Consider the following 17,553-nt stretch of genomic DNA (forward strand, 5'->3'; position numbering starts at 1 on the left):
TCCTAGACGCTTTTTCTTGGGCGCCTCAGTGGAAAGCTTCTGCAAGTAGTAGGAATTTGTACACTCTCATGCTACCCTGCAGAACATCTCGAGAACTTATTGCGGCTGCAGTGTATCTGTGAAAATGCTTTAGCATTGACACTGGGTCAGTAGTGGGGCAAGCCTGAGAGCAACTGCACGTGAAGGGTATAAATTAACTTTGCAGTGTCCACGTCACGTTTCTTTAGCCCTAACTGTGATCTGTTTATAACCCTGACTGCGTAGTTTTGATTTCTAACCTTTACCAAAGTTTTTGTGACGTGTTGTGTTTACACGTCACTATAGCAACCTGTAAAATGATGTCCATGAAGGTGATGTATTTTAGTACAAACCATGATTGATTTGTGATTCTACCAAAGCAAAGTTTTTGTCTAAGCCCCAACCAGGATCTGAGAAAAGTGCACTGAAGTTCTTGAACTTGGGGTTTGCCAGTCAAAATAAGCAAAAGAATCAGCCTCCCAGCCGTATTATCCTGATTATTAAATATCTGCATTTCCCCCTTTTTTAATCACCTAATTGCATTTACTGCATTTTGTACTGATTGATGTGGTACACGACCCTTACTATGATGTGAATTGACTTTATGTTTGTAGTCTTTGAATTTATACTCCACAAAAAGTTCAACTTTCATTTAAAATCTCTGTCCATAATAAGTGATACGTTAGGGGAAATAGTACTGATGGCTTCCACCTTTCATTACCTCTGTCCATAACTTTTTTTTTTTTTTCCCCCTTGTCCTGTTCAGCATTATGGCAGCAGAATTGTAGTCTGAATACCTTTGATGCCAAACAGATTTGCTTTGCCAAGGGAAGTTTTATAAATGTAAAGCTCCCCTTGATGCCCATTTATTTATTTCTGTTTACAATATATGACATGTAATAGAACTGAACCGGACCGGGGGACAAGGAAAGAAGAAGAGGAAAGAAGAGGAAACAGAACAAAAATAGAAACAAAAACCAGACAACCAGCTGCTACACCTGTAAAAAACAAAACAGACAACAATCCATGGCCTCTGAGGGGAATCCAGCCTTAGCGCCACCAGGAGCACCTGAAAGCAGACAAGCAGAGAAAAAACAAACACACAAACAAACAAAAACAAGCACAAGAAGCGGTAATCGCATACAACACAGCTGTGGAGAGATGACCTGAAACCACAGGATAACACATAAACTGCTTAGCGAGCATGCTACTGGGCTAATAAATGTGTGTGTGTGTGTGTGTGAGAACATGCAACACCCTCTGTCCATAACTTTAACTGAAACAAGTTGTACAGGAAGGCCATGTTCTGCAGTGCCTTTGTTGTCCCTCTTTTGAAAAGAATGCTTCACTTCTCTCACAAAGCTTTGAATAGAGAAGTGCTCTGTGGCCACACAAGTCTCTGCCAGGTCGCATCTCGGTGCCAAGCATTTGAGCCCTCTCCCTATTAATGACCAGTGGGCTTTTGTCTCCATGTCTGATATGAAACTGCGACTGAGAGCAGCTCAATGGAGACAGGCCTTTTTGTCATGTTAGGCTTGGGTCACTCTAAGTAGAGTTTGGTAATCCCAGAGCAAAGAGCATTTACATTCACAAACTCTGAGAACAAACTCGAAAGAGTGAAGCAGTCTTCGACATATTTGATAGATGTTTCTTAGAAAACAAAATTTGTGCTTTTGAGGCTATGTGGCTGTAAGACTAAATTTCTTCACCTCTTGTCTGATGTGGCAATCTCACAAGCTGAATCAGCCACAGCTTTCTGTGGAACGATGTCAGTTTGAAGTTTTCTCAGGATTTTGCAAGGGATTTGAGGTTTAAATTTTCTGGCCAAGTATTTTCTGTGTCAGCATATTGACTCAATTGTTAATCTAGACCAGTAATTTTCCTCAGAAACCACAAGTAGTTTTTCTTAGCCAAAAAGTGTTGAGAGAAGAGAATTTGTTATTTCCATTGGGAGGATTGTCTGCATTTTGATGTCCCACTTGGGTGTCCTTGCTCATTCCTTAAGATATTTCTCAAATTTGGATCAATATTTGTTATTCTTGACAAGTTTATGTGTAACAGTGCCCTCCAGTGGCTGTAGCGATCATGATAAGGTCAAAGGTGGACGTGAATGTGTCCTTTAAAAGGAGGTTGGGGTAAATGGATAAACAAACTATCAGAGTGGTGTTTCACTGTAGCCTAGCTGCATTAAAGCAATTCTTAAGGTATCATATTTTTTATATATATTTTAGTGCTTCTGCCAGGAAAAAAATATACATAGCACACAACTCTTTCTACCATAAAAGATTCCTTTGAGAATTTTCCAAAACCGCATCACTGTACTTTCATCTATATGAAAATATAACGATGACAGTTGCTACATCTGCTGATGGAAGGAGAGCATCTTGCCCCTCAGAGGATATACAACAGATTCTACCACGATTTTTAAAAGCTTGATTTTTAAAAAATTAGCCAAATCAAGATTATGTGAGAATCCATCATAGTAAGCTCCAATTTATGTGACTGTCGTCACGGCACTTTTGTTCGAACCAATCAGCATCCAATACTGTCAGCTTTGGGTGGCTTTAAGGGGTGAAAGTAGTCAATGATTGCAGTCTCTACAGAGGTCAGCATATTTACTGAGAAAGCATCAGATAAATACATAGTGGAAATAATTTTATCACTGGAGGAAAAGCAAAGTGTTCATGATAGATGAGATGTTCCCATGCATCTTCTGCCAGGTTTAGAGTTTGGTTTACCAACTGTAGTAGCTCCAGATATTTTGAAGCTAGCCTAAGCTAGCTTGTGACCTACAGATGGTTCATGCAGTCACCTGCCAAATATGTTTTGAAATTAACCCTCTACCTTGATTATGGATGAATGACTTTGTCCTCACGTTTATTAATGTTTTTTAAAATCATATTAGTTTTTGTGTCCACAAAATGCTTCAGCGACGTGTGCGTTACTTAAGACCTGAAAGGTGAAAGTGGACGCATATGAGGTCATTATTGTTCATCCAAAAAGGGAAATGATGTTGTTGCTGCATGTACTGTTAAAAACAAAACAAAAACAAACAAAGAAGAACAAGTATTTGTTTTTAAAGACATCATCAGGGATGACCTCCTGTGCTAGCAGAGCTGAAGAAGCCTCTGACTGAGTCACTGGCACTGATGCTGCTGCGCCAGTCGATAGGTTGCAAAGAACATTGCACTCTTCATCACAGACTAATAGAAGATATGCAACACCTCACTGCAAATTCACAAGAACGTATCCTCCTCAAAAATGTTGCAACCTGTTGTCCAGGTGAACTCCCAGATACCTGTAGTCATCCACCACATCTGCCTTTTCTCCCAGGATGGCAATGGTTTTTACTTATTGCTAGTCCTCTAAAATCTGCAATAAGATGAAATAATTGTGGCCACATCATGCCACAAAGCTGCATGTCAAAGATGTTATCATCACTGTTTTTATATATTCTAGACAATAGATTGTATCCAGATTCTTCATATTCTTGATAAATCAAATACAAATTTGGATGTGGATTTCCATGGCAAAGGTCAAAACTCTGAAGGTTTTGGGTTAGTTCTACTCTTTAGGGGTTGATCTCTCATATGTTAACTGCTTCTCCAGAGCCCTCAGAGGACACATCTGTTTTCATAAGCCAACAAGCACTCTGACCTGCGTGGCCCTTTAGCGTCAGGCAGCATGGCGGTTGAATCTGACCACTTATTTCAGCATAGAACTTTGAAGTTTTTTTCTCCTCCTGTTGTTGGAAATATCAACCCTCATACTTTTCACACCTAAAGTGAAATTTGACATATTTTGTCAGGGGACATCGTGAGTGAGAAAGATTTTAGAACGATGTTATTACAGAAATAAGAGGCCCTTTACTCCGGTGGCATTAAGGAATTTCTGTAAAGAAGGGAGTGCCCTTACTGTCAGCCCACATACAAACTTGCTGTGAGACAAAGCTCTATGTGGCTGTGGCTATAGAAGATTAAAAGGTTGAGGGAACAGAATGTTTAAGTTTCTAAATCTTCACACTGAAAAGTTACTGCAAACCACCCCTTTGAACTCCCTGGGAAGAACAGAAAGGCATTTTATCAGTTTGTACTTTCATCTGTCTTGTTTGGCCATCTGGTGAACTAATTAGCTGTTTCCTCTCTCTGCTGAGTGTTTTGGGGTGGGCATGGCAGCAGCCCGAGGTTAAGGGTTGGCACTGCCCAGGGGGTAGATTACAGGTTTAGGTGGTCACACCGGCTTCTGGAACATGGAGCTGTGGGCGTCACATGTGTTGGCACAGGGTGCGGGCATTTCAGATGTGGTCAGAGCCATGTGGAACCTTTCCAGGGTTTGTCCTACCCAGCCCAGTTTAGGCCTCCCTATGGGAAAGAGCAGGCATTACAGCCGTCAAGCATCCTGAAATCTGTATTCAGACAAACAAACATAGGGATGGTTTATGTGTATACACGTGTGTGTGTGTTTTTTGTGAGGTTTTGGCTTTGGATATGTGGTACAGTATGTATGTTTGTCCCCATAATTTGGTTTTGAAGAACATAAACCAAAACTTACAGCCAAGAGAAACATTGATTTCTTCTTTTTACGATATATGTTGCATGTTCAATTAAGTTCTCGCCTCCCGTTTGTGACCAATCTGGGACTTTTTGTAGAATTATCAAGCTGTCAGTGCTATGTACGTTATATGAAGACCGGTTATACATTTTTGCCAACCCTAACATGAACATATCAGACGTCGAATGCACTGTTTCACATTAGGTTGGCGTAAGACTATCTCGTGGTAAAACGAAGGTTTCCCATTTTCCTGTATTCATACATTTTTGTAAGTTTCCCCTGGCGTCTGACAGACATTTTGACTAAAAGATAAACGGACCTCGGAGTGAAAGAGATTGAAAGTTCCCTTTAAATGCACAGGGCAAGGGTATCGCAAAGCCAATATTCATGTGAAAAAAGTCAAAGAGATGTCAAAACGGTGTCAACAGTTCCCACGCTTTCCCAGCCAAACTCTCTGAAGCGTGCACTGCTAATCTTCCTGGTCATGAAACTCCCTCACCCACCCCTCCCAACCACCAGCCCCTACCCTTTTCTTTCTCCGTGACTGCTGCTCAGCCCTGACTTCATGAGCTTTATCCTTAATCACAAAGTCACTCTATGGCAAAGGATTTCCCCCTCTGGGCGACCAAGCTTTCTGCTCCTTTGATTGGAATGTTTATTGGCCATTTTGGGCCAGACTCTATAGACAGTATCTGTTTCATATGTTAGACTGACAGGCTTTGAGCTGTGTTGGTAATTATTTTTAATGAAGCATGGCATTGTTTTCATGCTTGCTTTCATTCACATTAAAGGGCTGCGATATATGGTGAAGAGTTTATCCAACTTTAAATTCTTACACTTATCTACACTGTAAATCGTGAGTCATCCACAGGGCAAAAGTGCAGCGCAGAATGTTTGTGGAGGTAGAGGGGTTGTCCACCAACTGGAAATATGGCAGTTCGATTGCTTGCTTCTCAGTCCACAAGTCGAAATGTCCCCTGTCAAAGAAATCACATTGCCCCCATGCATCCATGCAAAAAAACTTCACTTGTCACAAAAACAGAGGCCTCTTCAGCTCACTTCCCTTTTGAACTGTGTAAAACCACTGTAGGTCCAACCGACTGTAATAATGTGTTCTTATCAATCAAATAGCCTGACTCTCTGTATATAATGAGATAAAACATCATAATAGCAAAGAACTGACAGTATGAACTTCAGATTTTGCTAACTCCATCGAACAATGTTGCCTGAACCATGAAGTCTTCTCTCAGCCTGAGATGTATTCGAGTTGGGTCCAAGTGGAAGAAGAATCAGCCGTTTAGACACTTGCTGCCTTCTTTTTTTTTTTTTTTTATATTTCATCGAGTCATTTACAAATTACAACATTCAAGGCTGCTCGAAGTTACTTTGTTAAATTGTTCCTGTTTGGGGACAGAGAGTATGTTCAACAGAAAGCTTCATTTTGGTTTGTTCTTATTGTACGATTTTAAAAAGAAACAACCATACTAATTTGAAATTACCAGCAGGCAAGTACAAACAACTAGTTTCTAGGGGAGTTTTAGCTCTTGAACAGTGCATGCTGAAGTGTGTTCTTATGTTCGGTAATATTCAAGTCTGAAGGAAAGTTAGGGGAAAAAATGGTGATTGATTGGTCTATGAATTGAAACTTTGCAAAGCTGTCCAGTTGTTCTGTGAACATAAAAGTTCCAGTTGGATTTTTTTGTTTTTGTTCTACCAAACACAGCATAAAACTGCATCAAAGGTAACAAATGTTGGTGTGTTCAGTGTAAGTCATTTAGCCAGTGATAAATGAAGACATGGGCCAAGTTTTCGTTTTTGTCTTTTAAAACTCCTTCCAGGTATAAAATCTGCAGCAGGGAGTGAAAAATCTAATGTGAAAAGCCTGAGAGCAGGAAAAGCGCTGGAAAAGTGAAACATAAACATAGAATTGTGGGGACTAATTATAGTGTGGCTTGTGTGCAAATCTGCTCAGTTAATCTGTGCAATGAGAGAGCTGATTGTCGCAAAGAAAGTGCAAGTCAACACGAATAAGGTGTGTTTTCTTTCAAAAGTCCCTGCTTCTTTTTAAAATCGATGCCTAATAAACCAGAAGCAGCCATTCCTCTCACTGTAAACCTACACAGCATGCAGTCAGCTTTTCTGTGAGTGTATCTCGGCTAATGAAAGAGCAGTGAGAGTCTGTGTTTAGAGCCTCGCATTAAGCTAAGTTGGCCTCGTGTATTTTAAGGCTCCTTTCTTCTGTGCGTCCCTCCATGGTCAGCTGCCGGAGACAGCCGAGCAGTGGTGGGCCAGCTGCACTTCCAAATGCACGGGTCTGTCGCAAACAGATGGCTCTCTGGAGCACAGAAAATATTTTTTCACAATCGAGGAAGGTTGTAATTCAGAGCTGCTTCTGTCTTTTTGAGGTTCGTTAAGTATAGACTGCATCAGGCCTCATCTAACGGCAGACAGATCTGGCCTCGTGTTTGACTGATGCCTTTTTCTTTTTTTTCTTTTTTAACAGTCAGCCCTAAATTTAATATTGTCAACTAAATGACTAAGATTAGTTCTGTGAATTGACATTTAAACAGTGTCAGCTTCGGTAATTACATAGCCTACAGTAATCTCTGCTAGCTTGTTCTGCAGACAATAAAAAAAAAAAAAAAAACTTCATCTTTCACATGTTCTGCCAAAGGGCGAAATTACATGTTTTCCTTGGTTTCCCTCTTGTTCTTATTGTTAAAAAAATCAATAGATTAAATCTAAAATCAGCACTTTGGAAGCAATTTACTCTTTGCTTTCTATGCTTTCTCCCCCTCCTTTTATTAAAAAGGTATTCAAAAGGTCTTCAAAGTGTGTCTGTGTTCTGTTTTGATGATTGATCTGATTTCTTTTTCTCTAAGTCTAACTTCTTTGAGTCTGTAATGTGACAACCGTCCTGGTCCTAATGGTGCTGGCTGGGACCAGACATCCATGTGTGGGAACCAAAGCAGACATTAATAGCAGAGAATGCTATTCCAGGTTTAAATATGGACTTGGTCTGGCAACATGGATGAGCTTGTTGTGGGTGTTTTGGGGATAAATCTTTTCTTTCTTTCTTTTCTCAGTCTTCTTCCTCAGAGGTGCTGTTCCGCAGATGAAGTGGGGCTGGATAATCTGGTCTTTAGATAGAATGGAGTCTTTTAGCAGATCTAACTGGAGTTATATGATCAATTAATCTGATGTGCCAATGGATGTGGAAACAAAACTTGTCACCTCAACCAAATGCTTAAAGCCACACTCACAAATGTGTCTGTTAGGGCTGTCTCAGCATCCTATTTTCCCTGCGTAATTATTGCGGCCAAAAGCTTCTTCCATTGATGTCACGATAATTACTGCGACATCAATCAAAGACTTCTCTTAGCAACTGAATTATAGTGAAAATAAAAGGTAATAAACTTTAAAAGTATGACCAAACAACTAAAACCAGTCTGTGTTCAGTACAATTTTGATAGTATTAGCTGAAGTCAAATCGTGACATTATCATAAGTCTGTTATTGATCATTCATTAGTTTAATATCATAAATATATTTACTCAGATTATATTCTTTAGGTTTTGAAAACAAATAGCAGCATTCTGGAAGATTTCAAGCTTTATTTCTAAGCGCTGGTCTCCTCGCTGCTATTTCTCCTCTGCCGTCACATCTTCTGTTAGTAGGAGCTCCATCTCCACTGAGCGTCATTCTCACTCTGTCACAACCAGTATCTTTGTTGCTTTGTTCATGCGAAGAAGATTTCCTCCAATCCACAAAGCTTAAGAGCCTCAGCCTCGCTGGCAACACTGCCTGATCTCGCTTTGAGGTGTGTTACCTGTTCTGAGTGAGATCATTGTCTCCTCCGTGGAATAACATCCCATGTCAAAGGTGATTTACAACCTCGGGTTACAACTTTGACACTGCACGTGTGTGTGTTTTTCAGAATTCCCCCTCAGAGGTCAGGGTGCGCAAGATAAAAGCCAAAGTAAAGGTCAAAGTGTATTAGTCTGGGTCTTTTTGTGTGTGCTTTTGAGAGCGAGCGCTTGTGAAAGCAGACATCGCACCGGATTGTGAGCAAACGGCAGCTTCTCTGAACACAGACTGGCTGCGAGCGCCCTTCTCTGAGAGAAAGCATCGTTGGATTTGTCTGACAGCCATCTCTGTAACTGTAATGTTTGAACAGAAAGGATCTGTTTATACTTTCCAACTATTTACTTGTTCACAGTTCAAATTAGATAGCGATACTGTACCACAGCTGATTACAATTTTTACTTCTCTCTGAGCAGGAAAATAAATTTTTTTTAATGAAAAAAAACTACATAATTTACCTGCCTTTTCACTGCAAACAATAACTTTTAGTAACCAGAGCAGCATGAGTGCATTTGCTGTAAATTTGCTCAAGTGTAAAGAAGCAGACACTAGTTTAAGAAAAGAATGCTTTAAGGTTTAAGTGTGAGACTAGTCTGATCTCCGAGTTCCACTGAGAGTCATCAACAAAATTCCAGTGTGTGTCATATCAACCACTCAGACCTGCCAAAAGCCTCGTTTAACAGGTGTGTGCACGCCTCCACTGAGTGTGTGTACTTTCCTGTGAGATTGCCTGAGATGAGGCCTAACCTGGTGTTGAACACACAGTGCATACCAAAGGATTTCAGACCACATTACCTCATTTTTTTCAGGCTCCTTGTAAAATGACACTGCCTACACACTGTTTATCTCAATCACAAAGAAAAAAGACAACTCAATAGAGTGTTTTGATGGTCTATTTGAAACAGACCAAAAACTTCTCATGTGGATACGGTAAGAATTCAGATGTTTTGATGTTGCACTGGTAACTGAGCTCGACTTATCAGCAGTCCTCTGGAAGCTTCCACAATCAATTCATATGTCAAAACTTTGAAAGTCATGCTTGTCTATTTAAGGTTTCAGATTTGACGGTGCACTCAAGTGAAAACCAAGCATGAGATGTCGAGAAATGTCTGGAAACCCTGCAAAGATAAACCTTATAAGAGTCTAGTTGAGCGAATCTGCAAAAACGTGAAAATGGCACGGATGCAATGATGTCCCCCAAAAGACCTGATTGATCTTGATGACTCCACCAAAATAAATGGAGGAAACCTCCAAACATGTTCTGCACTTGTAGGATCTTTTCCAAGCAGATATGAGGTTGTCATTGCTGCAGAAGGTACTTTACTTAAGAGCTTAACCAACTTGTTTTGTCTTTGCCGTAGTGGAGAATAGTGTGTAAATTTACTTCCTCTTACTGTACCTGTTAACTTTATTTGATCTAGGCTATATAGCTTACTGATCCTACTGTACATGTTGAGGAAATCTGCTCCAGTAACTCTGTAGGTCTACTACAAATTTGATTTGGCCACTAATTTGTCCTTCGTCCCACCTTCATTGCTAAGGAATGTATACGAGCAAACAAACTGGGATATGGACTTGTCCGGACATACTTATTTCCATGTAAATTCCATGTAATTTCTTACATTAACTAAGAAAACACGGGCAGCAGTCAAAGGACAATTCCCTTCAGTAGCAACAGGGAAATTTCTGTGGCTTAAGTTCTCTGAAGCAAGACGTTCATCAGCAGCAGGAGTGTTTTATAATGGTGGTGGATGACAGAAGTTGACAGTGATTTGTGTGTCTGCCTGCAGGGCATGGCTTTCTCCATGGAGGAGCGTCTCCAGCTGGGGATCCACGGCCTACTGCCTCCCTGCTTTATCAGCCAGGATGTCCAGCTGCTCCGAGTGCTCAAGAACTATGACATGAAGAAAGACAACCTGGACAGGTGAGATGAGCATAGCCAGAAAAGTCTTCCTGATGTATCTACAGTGACTCAATACTTTTATCATCAACCGATGTTAAATTTCTACGGATCCTCTGTCCTACAGAGGTCAGAGATGTACCAAAGAGCATGGGTAGCAAGGGATTTATAGTGGAGAAAGAGAATTTTGTACTGGATAGGAAGCATGACTGGAAGACAGTTAAAGTGAATAACAACCCTGGTGGCAGAGTTTTGGACATATTGGAACCGGAGGCTTTGTTGATTAGCCTAAGAGTCAGAGAGACAGTTGAACTGTGGAAATGTTTTTTTATATGACTCGCCAATTTGGCTCTCAAAAGAGAGGCCATAGTCCAGAATGGTGTAAAGGTTGTGGACCTCAGAAGATGGGAAGGGATTTTCCAACCTTGCTTAGCAGAGCCTTGGGGGCCACAGCCATGAACTCTGTTTCATTACTGTTTAATTTGAGTAAATTAGAAGACATCCGAGCTTTGATGTTGCATAGGTAATTAACCAGAGAGTGGGATGGGAGTTTAGTGGATGGTTTGGTGCTGAGGTAAAGCTGTGTATCATCAGTGTAGGAGTGGAAGATAGGACCATGTCGATGGATACTCTGACCAAGCAAGAGCATATTATGATAAAAAGGAGGGGTCTAAGCACAGTGCCTTAAGAGAGTCTTGTTTTACTGCGGCTGTAAGGGAGCAGGAGTTGCTGGTGATGAGAAATTGCTTGTTATTGAAAAGGTAGGAGTGACACCAGAAGAAAGCTGATTTTGGTGATGGCAAAATGGTGAGATGAATGGTTAAAAGGGGGATTATATAAGGAATGGTGTCAAAGGCAACAGAAAGGTCATTATCCATGAGTGAACCAGAGTCAGAAGCAGCGAGCTGGTCATTGTTGAGCTTAATGAGGAAGGTCTCACTGCTGTGGTGACTCATCCGGTCCAGGCTTTTCCTCTTTTACTTACTGCCATCATCATGTACATTGCATTTGCACTTTCATTAGGCCCAAATATCAGTTTGAAAATGAGGAAACATTGAATATCAGTTCCTCCATTCAAATAAAAAAAGTAAAAAGCAAAGCAAAGGATCATCACAACACAAAATAATCCAGGAACTGGTGTTTTTCCCAACAAAAATAGGGCCTTTTGTTGACTTTGTATGAAGCAGTTTACTTTACAGTGGCACTTTTTGCCACCTAAGTGAAGCAATGGGGACATCAGGTATTTAATTTAGTCTGACAGCCTGTTATTAGTCACAGTCAGCTTTAACTGGTCCCTTGTTAGAGGCTGATAAAAATACCAACAACAAGATTGATGTGCAAAAGTGTGGCCCAGTGGCATTGTTTTGGTAGACGTTCTAAATCATTCGGGGCATTTGAGTATATCTGAGGCATTACATTTTTAATTCTGATTAATTCAAACTTGAGTTTTGAATGAGCATAGTCGTACAGCATAGACAAATTTCATGTGCTATTTTGGTCAAATTTGTTAACCAATCAGAAAAGAATGAGCCCTAAAGAAAAAGGGGGGGTGTTAATATTTGCATTTCAGACAGAAGGTGGCAAGAGGTGCAGCAATGAACAACATGAGAAGAAACCAAAAGTAAAAGTAAACCAAAAGAAAAATACAAACCTGTGAATTAAATATGGGATCTTTGATATCCCAAACATCATTTTTTGAGCTAGCTTTGGCTCATTTTCTGTCTGTCAACTGATGGAAGAATTAGCATACTGTTGTAGCTTTGATATCAGCTGATAATACACATGCCCCTTGCTTCTCATCCCGTGTAGCGGTTCATGCTGTTCCTTAAGAGGCTTACAAAGAAACAAATTCTCCCAACATTAGAATCTGCTTTGTTTGCTCCCTGAAGAGTGAAACACTGTACCTAGCTGTAATCAGCCACTTTACATTGCAGTACTTCACTTGAACCCAACAAAAGAACAAAGTCTATCTTATTTCTTTATTTTGATTCATGGACGGGTTGTTTTTTCTGTAGCTTTTGCTCCTCCCCAGCTGATAAAGTTAGTTAGTTAACAGCTAAAAAGCGCAGCATATTTGGGTCTTTGGTACATAATTAATCTTCAGCTATCTACCTCAGCATCATAATGCACTCAGAAATCCTTCATGTGATTGTATTGCATATGACGGAAGGTAATTTGTTACACCAACATGAAAGTAGTTCTCCTTAAGAGCAACTGTCGACACCATGCATTGTGCAGCTGCCTGACCTATAGCAGAGAGGGTGTGCATGCTTTTTATCCCCTCAACAAGAGGCATCTTGTGCTTTAGGCTTTATGGAAACTTCTCTGATTAGAAACCCTCTCTGGCGTGCACTGCTTAATTTATGTCATATGCAAACCTTCAGGTCCCACTCAGTCTTCAGAACAAAGAGCTTGTGTCAGCAATCTGAGTGCTGATTTTTATCCTGTGTATTTTTTTCAGTCATTTGGAACATGAGCAAAAAAGCTCTTGCATATCGTTGTTAAAAGGCAGAGCAGCATTCTTTTCTTCAAACTTTGTGTTTTCTCACATTTTCCACTTCAGGGATTTTACGTGGTTTGCGATATTTTATCCATCTTTTATTTACCCATGTGGGCACACTCGTGTATTCATTCTCATTTTCCTGCTGCTCAGACTGAGGATCTAACATCCGACTTTAAAAGCTGCTCTTTAGTTCAACAGGTATCATCTTCAAGATTGTCAGGACTATAACGGTTAACGCGCTGTGTTCTGGCTCGCTCAGATATGTGTTCCTGATGGGGCTCCAGGACCGCAACGAGAAGCTGTTTTATCGGCTGATAACCTCAGACGTTGAGAGGTTTATGCCCATCATCTACACCCCCACCGTGGGCCTGGCCTGCCAGCAGTATGGCCTCATATTTAGAAGACCAAGGTGAGCCACAGACACAACTTTATTCTCTTTATTAAACATTAAATTGTGTGTTCTCAAGGTAAACCCAGTTCACATTACAATTAATTTCAGCTTACGTTTCCACTGTTGACCCAAACATGAAATAAGAGACGCATCTTTTATTCTTTGTCTCAAACCAGTCAGGCCTCAGCCTCTAAGTAATTAGGTGTTTTATGGTTTTGTTTTACTTGTTTTATTGGTTTTATTGTCAAACCTATACCACTGACTGTGTGGCATAATTATTCTACTGCTTCGGGGAACTTTTCCCCATGTGGAGAGAATAAATTACTTATTAAGGACTGCTGCCAGTGACACATAGTAGCATAGAGCCTGGAAGCTGAAATAGGCATGTTTTTATTCTCTAGCAGAGGAAAAGGGATATATTGATGAAAACAGTGGAAAATGTGACTTGCTTAAAGCATCAGATTTGAATGTCTGCTGGAGAGATAAGAAATGGCAGCAGAGGAGGACCGTGAGAAAGGCCAACTTTGCTCAGATTAATATGAGCACACAGCCTCTCCATCTCTTTTTCATACTTTTTCCATCGGTTTTAATCACATCCTCTCGTTGCGTTCTCTTCTTCTGGTTCAACAGCGCAGAAATGAAGAATTAGCATCACCAGCTCGTTATCTTCGTGACAGGTTATTTGCATTACTGTGGAAGCACTTTGTTATTTTCTTTTAACGCTGAAAAGTTCTTTATCCACTTTTGTATATAGTGCTTAAAATGCTGAAATGTAGTTTTCAAATGCCCTGATGATTTCATGACTTTGAGACGTTTGTTAAATCATGGATGTGATCATAATACAAACTCAAGAAAGAGTATCTAATTATCTCACTGACCTGTCCCAGCCAGACTGGAGTTTTGCTTTTATATTTTCTTTAAAGAATTGCAGAGAGAGAAAAACTACAACATTTACATGGCTGGTTTCATAATTCATAAGGGTTTCTTAAATAGTGCCTTATCCAAACATTGTTGCTTTCATGTAAATTCTACAGTAATGGCATATATCACATGGTTTATTTACCAATAGGATATACAGTTCAGCAGGCAAAATAGGCTTGGTGGCTTATTCTGGCAAAAAAACTACTTGGGCCACTGTGGCATCCAAGGCTCCATTAATCTTGTAAATCTAAAAACCACGTAGGTCATCAAGCATGAAAGCCACAAAGTCTCAAATCACTAGATGTATTACAACAAAACCAGAAGTTCAACAACTCTTAAAGCTTGTTAAGTTGAAGCTGGCTACTTTGATGTTAAAACATCTGAACCAAACTTGGAGGATACACAAGCTCTTTCTGCTGGACTTTAAGTTAGTTGCAATTCATCTGAAATCAGTCCAGGCTTCACTTTGAGTAGATATGGCTTCAGTCCAAGCTGTCAAACACACACTGGTTTCCTCTCTTTCTCCACTGTAAACACACATTCACTCCTTCTGTCTCTCTCTCTCTCACACGCACACAGCTCCTCTGGTGTCTGTTTTCCCTCAAATATGTTCATCGGGTCCAGGTCTTTCTCGGCCTGGCAGCGAAAACTCCCAGAGCAGCTACCAATAGATAGATATAATAGTGCCGTCATTCCCAGGGCCACACTCAGAGCCACATTCTGTTTCAGCTGGATCCTCCTCCCTGCCTTTAACCTTCCTCAGGTGGTTTCACGTGTTTAGTTTGTTTTGACTTTTAATAAGACCGAAAGGAGAAAGACCACCCTAGTCAACTGCCATTTGTGAGCTCTTATGGTCACTTACTGCTGTTACATGCATAATTACCTTCTCCCTTGAAGAGGATGAATACAATCTACTAACCTGATAAACTACCTATGTTAGAGAGACATTCTTTGTAGCCAGCAAGATAGCTAAAAGTGAATAGGAAGAAAATATTATAAACAAGCTGAACTTTAATCATTAGCCACCTTTAGGAAGGTAAAACTCATATTTTGAAAGTACACAATGCATTAAAAAGATAGTAACTTACTAAGTAGCTATGAGGGTTTGCTGATTATTTTCCCCAATGATACATCCACTATGTAAAAGTGGCCCAATGTTGCTTTATTGTTTATGGCTTCATTTATACAACCTTTTTAGGTACTTTTGATTAGCTGTGAAACCACTCTTTTCCTAATCATGTCCAAACAGTTTTATTGGAAATGCTTTCCATGGGTACATTTGGGATGTTTGGCAACTCAAATTATCCCATGCACATAACTTTGTTACCCAACAGCTCCCTGTTTCCCCATCTCTGCAAAACGAAGTGGAAAATATTTCTTGCATGCATCCCTTCTTCTCACACTGAGCCCTCTGGAGGAGTCATTTTAAACATTCGCTCTGTCTCCCGGCTGCGTGGGCCAGGTGCCGCTGCCAGGGCCCACAGCTTCTAGAACTGTGCATCAGGGGGTCAATTAGCAAAAAAAAAAAAAAAACAAGGATAAAGTTGACTATCCTTAACAAATATGTTTTTTAGCCAGATTGTTTCTCTTCGCCAACCATGCCTGAGAAAAGAGAGAAAAAAACAGTGGTCTAGCTGCGCTGGTTGTCATAATAATGGTGCAGTGTCACAATAAAGGCTCAAAATTTGTTACTGTTCTATTTTTTCCTTAAGCTTTTCACATCACAGATGCAGTTTCTATTTGTTACTAAAGTCAAGGTTCTATTGTTTATTTGGCCACAAACAGGCCAAGGATATGGCAGAAAGTGCTAATCCAATGATATTTAGGCAAGAAATTGCTTGTGTGAGACTCATCCTGCACATTTTCCACAGTCCTGTAAATGTAAGGTATAGAAGTAACAATATATCTTGTGACACTGATGCAAAATGTTTATGATGCAGTTTATACATTTTACTATTCATGTGTTGTGATTCTTCTCATGTCACCCGGATGCTGCCCTACAGAGAATAACAACCTAGAGATACATCATCATCTCAAAATTTGCAGCCATTGATAGTGAAACTGCTACATTTTGACTTGTGGACAATTCCATATTTTGTTTTTGTATTAAAATACATTTAACAGACAATAATGAAGGAAATTGAAATAACTTTGGGCTTTTTTAAAAAATGTTCTCATTTCCCAAAGACTTGATGTCTGTAGGCAACTGAACCATCTTTGCCTCTTGCTTTACATCACATCTGACTCAGCGAGTCTGTGTGTATGTGTGTCTCCAGACTAACGTATTTGCAGATTAGGTATAAAGTCTTTCTGTGTGGAGACACCGGCCTTTCCTTGTCTTGCCTGATGTTACCAGCTAATCTTGCTAATGTAGACTAAACACTCTGTACCAGAGGCCAAAGGCCAAACGCCATTAGGTGTCAAAACACTTCTGATCCTCTGATCTTCAAATGAGGCAAAGCCAGGAAGGTAGAGCCAGAGAAAGGAGCACATTCACATCGTAAGAAGATTAGTGGACATGCTTACTTTTGTTGGTTTGTTTGTCCTTAAGCCGACAGAGTTTTTAGCAGAGAAAGTTAGTCTGTCTTCATCCCAGTTTGTGTCTGTTTTCACCATAATATGGGTTGTGCACTTTAATGACAGCTGAAAATATTCACTAGTGATAAATGATAATGTTTTGTGGTAGAAAAATGATCCCAAGAATAGCAGAAAAGTAGTTGGGTCATTTCCGATGCCACTCCATGGTGCGCTGCTACTTATAGAGTGTCTAAATGCAGTGATAATACTCCCTTTTTAAACAAAGAATCTGCTTGTTCAAAGGTCTCTTGAGGTACGTGAAATGCACTAATCCATCATGCTGATGGAGATTTATGATCATTGGTATCCAATTAGTGGATTCCTGGTTGAGTGTGTAGGGATGGCTGGTTCCTTATGCTGCTGGTCAGGACCTGAAAAAGCATTTTGAAACTCCCTATAGATAGCGGAGGGTGTGGACAAGGTGGCCTCTTTTTCTCGACCCTGTAATGACGATAAGAAATGTTCATTTCATGTTTTAAAAAATAGAATTGTTCCCTCTTACAAATTTCTGAGTTTCTTAAATCACAGTTCAAAGTTGAACTGAATAGTTAAGGCTGAACCTGTTCAAACGGAGAACAGTTTATTCCGATGTAGCTTGCATAAAAATATTTTTCATAATATACTGCCAAACTATAGATGTTTTACAAGATTTAATTCAAGCCGCATTCCCCTATTGGTTGATAACTTTAAGGCATTAAGCGAGGAAAAAGAAGCTGTCTGTCAGCGAATGACTGCAGAATATTTAAGACCGACCATTTTATCAGAACTGTTCTCTATATTTCAGCCAGATTAGTATTTCTGCTGCTGACCTGCTGGGTAGGCTATTTCC

At 40.1% G+C, this 17,553-nt stretch overlaps 1 protein-coding gene across 1 annotated transcript in view; it reads left to right on the top strand.

The window, feature by feature from the left end:
* me1 (malic enzyme 1, NADP(+)-dependent, cytosolic) overlaps positions 1 to 17,553 on the top strand; it is an 86,065-nt gene that overhangs the window by 21,174 nt on the left and 47,338 nt on the right. The window contains exons 2-3 of the mRNA XM_072394819.1: positions 10,223 to 10,356; positions 13,095 to 13,244. Coding sequence (XP_072250920.1) covers positions 10,223 to 10,356; positions 13,095 to 13,244 — 284 coding nt within the window. The remainder of the gene's footprint in view (positions 1 to 10,222; positions 10,357 to 13,094; positions 13,245 to 17,553) is intronic.

Source organism: Leuresthes tenuis, unplaced genomic scaffold (genome assembly GCF_036924035.1).
Source record: "Leuresthes tenuis unplaced genomic scaffold, fLeuTen1.0.hap1 SCAF_10, whole genome shotgun sequence".
NCBI lineage: Eukaryota > Metazoa > Chordata > Actinopteri > Atheriniformes > Atherinopsidae > Leuresthes > Leuresthes tenuis.